Raw genomic sequence first — 11,377 nt, forward strand, 5'->3', positions numbered from 1 at the left:
TGCAGACCATATTTTTCCAGATGGTGTTTTCCTTCTGGTGTTCCCAGACCAGAAGGGATACATAATCCCTCTAATCTTTACTGTGGTAGGACACATTCAAAATACCTGTTACAGGTACCAATTATAATACTGCAGAGTAATAATGCTACAAAGAAGAAGTGGATTTGTTTTGTTGTTCCTGTAAGTAATTACTGCATTTTGACAGGTTCAAAGTTTAGATGCCCTTCAAAACGTAGTCTATCTTCTATCTGCTGAAGAACCGGCTGTTTGCTGAGTTGTAAAAGTGTAAAGCTGCAAGTTTTCTTCTCTTGAAGAAGAAAAACAACTTCAGCCACAGCTGTAAATGTAAAATATTGAAATTGTTTTTCTTTCTGTCTCTCTCAGACACTATGTGTTGAACATCTCTGATGATATTGGGAACTTCGGCGAGGTCCGTCTCCCTATTCTGGGCTGCCTGGCTGTTTCCTGGGTAGTCGTCTTTCTCTGTCTCATCAGGGGTGTTAAATCCTCTGGAAAGGTCAGCCTCACACACACACACACACACACACACATCGATCCTCATACACCCAGGTTTGACTGACTCATTCCACCTGCATGTGTGGTCCAGGTGGTGTACTTCACAGCCACGTTCCCGTACGTTGTTTTGACCATCCTGTTCATCCGTGGCATCACCCTGGATGGAGCCATCAACGGCATCAAGTACTACCTGACTCCACAGTGGCAGAAGGTCCTCGATGCAAAGGTACGCACTTATATTAGCAGAAAGATGAGGAGATAAACTGGAAATAGATTCTTTTTTTTTCCGTCTTTGTGCTACTTCTGACTCTCTGTGGGTTTGTTTTGTAGGTGTGGGGAGACGCTGCCTCACAAATCTTCTACTCCCTGGGTTGTGCCTGGGGTGGTCTCATTACCATGGCTTCTTATAACAAGTTCCACAACAACTGTTTCAGGTCGGTACTCCCAGACTATAGATAAACACAAAGCAAACTATGCCTTCAAGTATCGGCTTGTTAGGACTTTCTGATAATACTCTTTCTCAGTTCAAACCTGTGCTGCATTGACTGAGGCTCTCATTTCTTCAGCATGCTGCAGTGCTGTGTCCCTTGCTGTTTGCATAGATCTGAGTCCAAAAAGACTCAGGCAATTGTTAATCTGCCACCGCACATCCTTTAATTAGGACCATTCATTAGTAGCTCACTTTTAAACTAAGCTCTTAAAAACTTGGACAGCTCAACCGTCAGAAACGATGAATTGAATATGAATGTCTGATCAACTGACATGTTAGTATTTAGATCTGAAGTTCAGAATAAGATTTTTCAGTTGCGAATAATTCACATCATTCACATCAACATCAGTTAATTCCTAACTTTGTGTTGTGGATGACAGTCTGGCTGCAATTTCGTCCTTTTTAGATCCCGTCTTATGATGGTAACTATCTCTGCAGATCGGGTGTTCGCAGTTGCTGATCCTCATTGTGCATCTTTAGTGAAAACACTTTAACCCAAACACTTCTAGAAGACACTGCCAGTGCTGTGTTTATTTTCGCCTCATAATACATTCAGTAGCTTACCAAGGAGTGGACGTCATCGTGTTAACTATCCTTACTTCACAAACCCTCCAAAACCTGATTGCTTCATACGTTTTCATCTTTATCACCAAAGTTGCATCTGTTCTGAACGTTTATATATATTTTTTCTTTTTGGAGGAAAACCTCAGCCAGAACATGACATGTCATCTTTACATTCCAACTAGCTAACTGCTAACTCCCAACTGCCGTCATCCTCTTAAATCCCTTGTTTTTACTGATGCTTGGACTTTCCTCTTGATACCACCCCATAGAATAATCACACTAGTAACTCAAAAGCATCTGAAAGCATTTAGACCATTTTAACCCTCAGGGGGGCCTCACTGTTTGTTTGCTTTTGGAATCTGAAGAAGCGTTTGAACCCAGAAATGGCTAAATTGCCAGTCTTAACAAGATATGGTACCCAATGCCTTATATATGCAGCTGGAGCAATGGGGCCATTAGTTGAGCTTCGTATTAAGACTAGAAAAGGTCAACCAGCGAGCTGGGTTAGTACCCTGTCTAAAGGTACTAAAATCCACCTACCAGAACCTCTAAACCCCACTTACAAATACTGGGGGACCAACAAGTTGTGGCTTCATGGGTGTCATGTTAGGACTAAATCACTCCCACACAACTAGCAGAGACTTAAAAAGGCTTTAAAATATCGCCATAATATTGTTGTCATGGATGAAGGTGTATTACTGTCCCGTCACAGGCAGAAGGCCCTGGGTTCAAACCTGATGGTCAGCTGGGACCTTTCTTAGAAGAGTTTGAACTCCAAGTGCCTGTGTGGTTTTCCACCTTCCTTCCACAGTCCAAAAACATGCATATTAGGTTGATTGATGGTTGTAAACTGGCTGTAGGTGTGACAGTGCGTGTTCACCGTTGTCTGTCTTTCTGTTGTGATGTCAGTCTTGTTTTCTGTCAGCTGAGGTAACCTCCAACCTTCCCATAGCCCTCCACTCGATATAGGGGTATAGCAAACGGATTAATCTTTTAGGCCAGGAGAAGAATCATGTAGTGAAAATCTGATGTTGTGACAGCCCTTCTAGTGAGATGTAGAGGTTCTGGCAGGCATATTTTATTACCAGGGTGGCTGCTTCTCCCTGCTTTTATTATCTGTGACAAGTCAAGCTAATGGGTGGCTGGCTGTTGTGCCATATTTAAAGGATATTGAAGTCCTGGTTAGAAAAAAAATGCACATATCCCGACACTATGAGGTGAAACTCTTACAACAAGAGAAAAAAGCAATTTAAAATTTTATATGTGGTACATTTTTTTTTAAAATCGTGGCTACTGTGGCCAAAGTCCTCAGAGTGCTCACTGATGTCATTGTCAATAACTAACGTCCTTAAGAGGGCACAAAGAAAGGTGAAGGAGTGATGGAGAAAGTGAGAGGAGCAGAGTAAAATAGTCAGGAGCCAACTTCAAGGCTATAGGTCTTAAAAGAGAAGGAGGAGAAGGTGAGATAAGGTTGGACAGGAGGAGTCACAGAGATAATGCCTTTCTGGACGTGTGTTAAAAGGCTGATGGAGCGAGCAAGAAGCCGAGGAGAAGGTTAAGATGGAGGAAAGGGGACCGAGAAGGAGATAAAGAGAGGAAAAGATGTCATTTATTCTTACTTGTCCACACATGCCGACAGGATGACGGCGTCAGGGGGGTTTGGAGGGGGCAAGGGGAAAAGGCTGAAGATATAATTTGTTCCTCTGCCAGGAGCTTGAGGTTGTCCTATCTGTGCAGACAGCTGCACGGCGACCCTAATCAGCTTGTGTTCTGCAGCTCTGTCCCTGTGGAGACGCTCTCTGCTCTGCTGTTACACCTCCGATTGGTGCACATGCAGATGTGCAAAGTGCAGGAGAGAGCAGGAGCCTCACGGGTGAGAAACGGACTGGCATCAAAGTCATCAAAGACAACCTCTGTGATAACCCTAACAGGAAATGTGAGGAAACAAAGCGCTGTGTAACCGCACGATTCCCTTGTTAAATCCGAACAAAGTCCAAGTCTGAGTCAGAGAGAGTAAAGATGAAAAGAGGTTCTGCGAGCATCTTCCAGCAGTCTGAAACCAGTCAGCTGTCAGAATAAGGACAACAAGAGTCCAAAGCAGAAAAATACTGCGAACAGACTCACATTTCAGCAACTTGAATCAGAGACAGAGTTAAAGATCATAAGCTGAAGCTTCTCTGATTCTCTGCAGCAGGAAACTTGAAACAGCGGTCTTATACTAACAAAGCTATTTTTTACGTTTCATTTTCTATTTTATGAAATGTTGGCTTGCACAGGTTGTGTATTTTCTGAGAGTCCAAACAAACTGTAGCTATATCTGTGGTTCTAAACCACATTAGTACTTTAAATAGAAAAAGAGCTTCGTTCCACTTTCCCTGGACTTGACACCAAAGTTCTGCCTCACTTGGATGATATGGTCAACATTTATTTCATAGATTTACAAACTGTAGACACGTTCAGTCATAGTTGAACTTGAGACATAGAAATTGAAGTACATTTTATTGCTGGTATGAGTGGATGAAGTACCAGGACCACACTTCACCAGTTCATAAATGTAAAAACTGTCCTGTCATTTTACATGTATGCAGTTAATCATGGTAGCAAAAAGACATGATGTGTTTCTAGTGATGTATTTGGTTTCATATTGTAAATGCCGCTTATTTTGTTGTCTCGCGGTTTAATGAATCAGCAACACGTTTGTTCTTCTCTTTTCTACGTACAGAGACAGCATCATCATCAGTATAACCAACTGTGCGACCAGCGTGTACGCCGGTTTTGTCATTTTCTCCATCCTGGGCTTCATGGCGCACCACCTGAACGTCCCCGTGTCTGAGGTGGCCGACCACGGCCCAGGACTGGCCTTTGTGGCCTACCCAGAAGCCCTCACTCTGCTCCCCATCTCGCCGCTCTGGTCGCTGCTGTTCTTCTTCATGCTCATCCTTCTGGGACTGGGGACTCAGGTGACTAATGTGTCTCTATGCTTTGGAACAGGAGGATCATGAAGTTGTAGGGCAGTCTATGAGAAAGTCGAACAGGAAAGAGGCAGAAATTAGAGATAAAAAACATTTTGATCTGAAATCTGGTAGGGCATTTGTAGTTGTAAATGTTACAAATTAATGGACATGACAAATTTGCACAGGATGAAGCAATTATTACAAATTACTAGAGGTCTCCAGGTAATACTTGTACTGTGCAAATAGAGCTTATAGACGCACTGCATAAATTGTGTGTTCTCATGTTTGTGACTGGAGCATTTGATTTCCAGTTTACCTTCCTGCTATCAATTCGTCTGAAAAATGATGAACAAAGGTCATCTTGAATAGAACTGAATGCTGTGTTTGTTGCCCAAACCTCCACGCTGATGCTATAAATGGGCCAAGTGAACGCCTTAGAGTGAGACCTGAGTTGACCCGCGTGCCTCAGGAACTCCGGATTAGAGCCGATCTGGATCCGCAGATGTTGTGAATGGTCAAAGTGTTGTGCCGTGTCTGTGCACTGACACTGGTGATCCTCTGAGTTTTCCTCTAGCGCCACCATGAGGTTGACATTTGTAGTTTTGAGTAAAAATGAATTTACTGATTATGTTCATGCTAAGATAGGATGGCAAACATATAGCCAGGAAGACGACAACAACGTGTGAGCAGGGTGGTTTAACAAAGGCTTTAGAACGGCTGTAAATGAGAGGAAGACTTTTGGTCCATTTTACACAGTGGATAAATATGTATGTTGTAGTAAAGTATTTATATTTGAATTATGCTAAAAGGAATACAAATATATTGGATATTTGAAGCAGAAGAAGAACTATTTTTTTACTAATCTATTAGACTTTGTACTTTAAGTGATGTTATTCTGCTTTAATTATGCTTCAGAGGAACAATGGTAGAACCAAAAATCACATGACTCCTCTTGGACTGTTCTCATTATGTCCAGTCTCATCTCTCATTTGAATCCTAAACCTTTCCTCTCCGTTCTCTTAGTTCTGCCTGCTTGAGACCCTGGTGACGGCCATTGTGGACGAGATCGGCACAGACTGGATCATCAGGAACAAGACTGTAGTCACGTTGTCAGTAGCCATAGTCGGTTTCCTACTGGGAGTGCCACTTACAACACAGGTAAATCCCAGACATGTTGTCGAGCATGTCTTTGAACCTGTCTTCAGCTGGTTTTTCACTCGTTCCCTGTTTTTGTGTGCAGGCAGGAATCTATTGGCTGCTGCTGATGGACAACTACGCTGCTAGCTTCTCTTTGGTCATCATCTCTTGCATCATGTGCATCTGCATCATGTATATTTATGGTAAGGAAGGAAATCGACTGAACACGCTGCTCTACAAAGACAGTTTGGGGTTTTTATTTCTGGCTACTTTTCTTATCTTATCAACTTAACGATTCCACTGAGAGATTCGGCAGTCAGCAAAACATCAGTGGTAAATATCAGTCTGTCTGACTGAAGCGAGAGAAAAAAAAAAAACAGAGCTGCAGACGTGTAAAGAATAAAAAATAAGGTCATTAAAGGAGGACGAGAGTTTTCCTTATCTTGTCAGTACTTTCATTTTACAGTTGTTTCATGGAAGGTTTACCTTCTTTGAATCAAAAGAATATGAGCTTCATTGTGAGCTCACCGTTGTACAGCCACATTAAACAATAATGGAAGGAAAGGAAATTTCATTGTACAGGAGGCAGAAATACTGATTTTTTTTCTACCAAAGGCAGGCTGAACAGGTCGACCCAAGGCTATGATTTCTGCAGCTCTGAATGTTAAAAGCTGTTCACATCAGCCTGCTGCCTGTGAGTGCTGCTGGCCGTTAGCTTCTAGATAATCAGTCGGTTAAATATAAAGGAATATCCGATAATGTGATCAGATGTTAGTCCATGTCTAGGAACCTATTATACTGTACGTTTTATGTCTATATCACGCACAGGTTATCTTTTTTAAATATTTATAGTACACCTCCAGTTGTGACATAGCTGACACAAGATGCAACAAGTGCATGTGTGGAGGCACATTGAACATCTGTCACATATAAACCTCTGAGGATTGAGAAATATTTAAAAATAGAAGCCGTCCTGACATTTAAAATAAAGAAGTCTGAGCATGTTTTGCACCTTTAGAGTTGCACTGAAAGGACTCCACATTGACTAAGGAGAAGCAGCAGTTTATCTGGTTTACATCTTTATGGAGAAGAATTCACACTGCAGCAGGATAATGAACCCAAACACACCTCAGAGCTTTAACTGGAAGAGTCCCAGGAAGAGCTGACTGTCATGGACTTCCCTCCACAGTCACCTGACCTCAGCCCCACTGAGCGTTTACCTTTTAAGACTGACAAGTTATTTGGAACACTGTCGGGTTTTGAACAAACATGTGGAACCATGTCATTAAATCATGATCATCTTCAGTTTGGATTAAATGCAGAAAACCTAGATTTTGACCATAGATTCTAACACTTTGTTCCGTTGCAGGTCACAGGAACTACTTCAAAGATGTCGAGATGATGTTGGGCTTCCCTCCTCCTCTCTTCTTCAAAGTCTGCTGGAGATTCATCTCCCCCGTCATTATCTCTGTAAGTGAACACACCTGCTGATCTGGGACCAATTCTAGTGATTGAATCTGTCGTCATCATTGAAAGTGTTTTCTCCTGAAAAACTGAAGACGGATTTTATTGGTTCAGTAAATTGAAGGAGGATGTTGAGTGGACGGTTCTCAACTTTCCTGTGTTGCTGACACATTGTTAGGGACCTGACCTACATTTGAGCTGCCATCAGTGCTAATCTGTTTGGCTACTGTTGGCTTTGTTTCCTGTATAAACCTCTAAAAGCAAATCTTTCTGACTGGGAAACGGACACATGCAGCTGCTATCAATGGTATTTCCCAAGCAGGCGTATTAGTCCACTAAGCTGCTGAGCCAACCAAGAAATTCATTGTTGTGGATTACTGGTCAGATTTCAGGCACTTTTGTTCCCCTTTTCATTTCACTACACAGACTAATGCTCTGCCCTCCAGGGCCTCTGCTAGAACTGTGACTAAACTCTCTGCTGTTGGATTGGGAGGATTTATGATCCTAATTATCTGCAACTTTTAAATAAAAACGATTTGGAGTGCTGCTGTCGATGCTGATTTCACCTGGACTGAGATGACTTTCTTCTGTTGTGTATCATTGTGTGTTTTACCTATTTGTTTAAGAAATTGTTGAGTAAAATACACTGGATCTTATGTTTTTTTTTCCTTTTATGCATACATAATACATAACAGATTAAAAATATATCAACAACTGAAGCAAAAGACGAAAAAAAAGACATCTTTGCAGAATTGTAGATGAGCTGTAGTACCTGATTTTTCCACCAGGTGGAGGCTCTTACTGTTTGATCCTGTAGCAACCTGAGGACGTAGTCGCTCAGACTTTGACAGTTCGCATTGGCAAGCAGGGAGCATTATGGTGCTGTAGCTATCAATGGGCCACCATAATAATAATAATTGATCAGATTTATATAAAGCTTTTCTAGACACTCAAAGATACACTGTCAATTATTCATTCACACACATTCATTCTGGTGGTGGTAGCTACCATTGTAGCCACAGCTGTCCTGGGGCAGACTGACAGAGGCGTGGCTGCCATTCTGCCCCTCCGACCACCACCTCAAACAATCCATTCATATGCATTCACACCGGGCAAGGTGGGTGAAGTGTCTTGCCAAAGGACACAACGTCCATAAAACAGATTACAGGGCGGAATCGAACCAATCATCGACCGACTCGCTCTACCACCTGAGCCCCAGCCGCCACCATGACAACGATTTCTGTGGTGTTTCATGACCTCTGACCAGAACTCACTTCATTTTTTTTAGGAAAGCTTTTTAACAATCATTGGCTGATGTAATCCAATTATTTGTTACCACAGATGTCATGACTCTGTGGTCAAATTAAATGATTAGCGAATAAAATAATGTCCTCTGCCAGTCATTCTCGTTAATGATTATTGGATTATTGGTTGATAATGATGCCAACAATCAGTTCGGAAAATCGTTTCAATTTTGCATTGCAAGTGTGTGTGTGTGTGTGTACATAAAGTAGGAAAGTGTTGAGTAAAATGTTGTTAACTCTTGTGTCCCTGCAGTTCATCCTGATCTTCACTGTGATCCAGTACAAGCCCATCACCTACAATGACTACGTGTATCCCGGCTGGTCCTTGGCTATCGGCTTTGCCATGGCTCTGTCCTCAGTGGTCTGCATACCGGTCTACGCCCTCTACAAGATCTCCAGGTCCCCAGGAGCCACCTTTAGAGAGGTACGACCCTCCCCAACATGCCTCTAGAGCATTTCTGTTCTAAAACACAGCTGATATAAACAGCAAGTGCTACAATTCACAATGCTACAGCTACAAAGGCTGAACATGTCTCTGAGGAACACGCATTAAAATAAGGTCAGTACGTAAACATGTTAATATCAAGTGCAACTCTTGGATGCCAACAATTAAGTTAATCAAAGCTTTAACATCAACAGAGTTTAGAGAAGCTCTGAAGCGTGTATCAGCTGGAGGACATTTGCTGACAGCAGATAAAAATGTGTTTGAAGTCCTTCAGATGATTGAACTACCAGTTTGCATTCCTGTGTTTAAGTTCTAACAGCAGTTGAACTGTCAGCTGATGTCTGAACCAGGACCAACGTCTACATATCACTTCAAGTATTTTAGATTATTTTAAATTAGTTGTAATGGTAGAAATTACTGTGAACTGATGCTTAGAGCACTTGAACTGCCAGATGAAATGCAAGCGCCGCATTGTGGACTCTCAGAACTGGTTAGTGAAGGGCTGGTGTGGTTTCTTTGAAGTGGGGTTGTCAGCAGTGATTACCTGCAGTCAGCGGTATTACCGACAATAGATGACAGACAGCCGGCCGCTAGTTTGAAGAAGCAGACAGGAGGACCAGCATGGAAGCCAAGCAGTGTACTGCTGTGGATGGGAGCAGCAGCAGAAAAGAATTTTAACCACCAGTTTAAAAAAAAAAAAAAAAAAAAAAAATGCATATCAGTGAAAGTGTACACGATGTTTAGAATATATTTAATTGTGTTTCTGTGGCGTCACACACGCTCTCTTTACAGCCGCCAGACTCCCTTAACAAAAACATTCATTTTAATTCACAGAACACAGGAGTTTCAGATCTGTAATTGTGTATCTTTGGTGTTTTAACACATTAGTTCAGATCCTTATTAGCATGTTGAAGCACCAAAGTGACACAATAACACAAGTAAACTGATCAGTGGAGGCAACGACAGACCAGTAGCTCTTGTTTTCTGTAAGGTAAAATAACTATTTATTTAAATGGAGTCTGGTGGTTTCCTGGATGGTGACGAAAATTAACTGTGTGACTTATGAGATATGCTGTCTGATCCAGCAGAAATCTAACTTGCTCCGCTTACATTCTCAGCTGGCCAATCACAGCATGAAGCGAGTAATTGATAAGTTTCCACCAATCAGAGAGACCACAGGCACCAAAAAACAACTCATTTACACATGATTTAGAACTTTTAGCTGTAAAAAGAAGAAGAAGAGAACCATCTGATTTTCAACTTTCTCACGGCCATTTCTGCCAGACACATGACAAAACATGACTGTTCTCCTGCACTGGGTTGAACTTCAGGCTGTGTTTACACAGAGCAGAGAGGGAACAAGGATGGAAACTATTTACAAATGTCAGTAGTGACGTTGAAGTAACACCCGGGGACACTGGGAAAAATGTTGTACAGTTTTTTCTTCCACTAAATAGATAAAGAAATTAAACTTTTCTATTTTCTGTTTTTGTGATTTATGACACAATACTTTGGTTACTTCTCTGTACTTTTACCAGAAGTTGTGTTGTTTACATCTCAGCATTACATACAGTGAAAAATGAGCCGACAGTTAAGAATAAACAGGAAGAAGAAAACACAGAAAAAGTGCTGAAGATTCTGAGGGTTAAGATGTCATTTGAGGAATATGTAATGACAGCTGTTGAAATGCCAGATAAAGTGAAGGAGTAAAAACATTGTGAGCATTTTAGTTTAAGAAATGTAAAGCATTTCAAATGTCATTTAAAGAATTCACGTGTTTCTTTCTGTTATTCTCATGTTTGAACCTGTTGAAATGACTCGTCCTGAAGTTTCTGCTTCTGTCCCTCTGTCTCTTCCCGTCTCAGAGGTTGAAGTACGCATGCCGATCGCATCCAAAGTGGGGCCCTGCCCTGCAGGAGCACCGGACAGGCCGCTACGCCCCCATGGCCTCTGAAGACACTGTGGAGGCCCGTCCCCTAAAGGAGAAGGAGGAGCTGAAGGAAGAGCAGAAGGAGGAAGAGAAGGAGAAGGAGAAGGAGAGGAAGGATGAGATCAGCCTCACCATCCAGGGAAGCAACGGCTCCACCAACACACACAACAACCCCAACCCCAGCGCATAGACAGCACCACGCTCTGTCAGCGCCACCGGGCACCGCCCCACCGTCTCCTCCTTCTCTTCCTCCCTTTTCCTCCCTTCTCCTCCATCCTCGCCCCACTTTCCCACAGTCCTCTGTGGGGGAGATCCCATTCGCTGGAGACCTTTACATATTGTAAGGGCTTATTATATCTATCCTAACCTCTTCTATCTATCTGTGTGTTGTCTCTAGATAAACGAAGAAAACAAAAAAACAAAAAAAAAAAAAACACGAAAGGAAAGAAAAAATTGGGTCATCATCCAAAAGAAATGTGTGTATGTTAGTGTGTGCGGGTGGGTGGGTTGTTAATTTGTTCCACATAATTTAATAATGCAGTTTGTTTTTTCCTTTCATTTTTTGTAAAACTT

General features: G+C 42.0%; 1 protein-coding gene across 1 annotated transcript; it reads left to right on the plus strand.

Moving 5' to 3' along the window:
- Positions 1–384: 384 nt before the first annotated feature.
- Positions 385–10,994, plus strand: LOC103370500 (sodium- and chloride-dependent glycine transporter 1-like; the record flags this gene model as incomplete). Its single annotated transcript, XM_008299576.1, has 9 exons — positions 385–517; positions 608–742; positions 847–950; positions 4,293–4,530; positions 5,548–5,682; positions 5,765–5,864; positions 7,031–7,131; positions 8,683–8,853; positions 10,740–10,994. Coding segments are annotated over 9 exons (1,372 nt in total), but the record flags the coding sequence as incomplete, so codon positions are not given.
- Between the last annotated feature and the right edge of the window lie 383 nt (positions 10,995–11,377).

This window comes from Stegastes partitus, unplaced genomic scaffold (assembly GCF_000690725.1).
Source record: "Stegastes partitus isolate 25-593 unplaced genomic scaffold, Stegastes_partitus-1.0.2 Scaffold1434, whole genome shotgun sequence".
Lineage (NCBI taxonomy): Eukaryota > Metazoa > Chordata > Actinopteri > Pomacentridae > Stegastes > Stegastes partitus.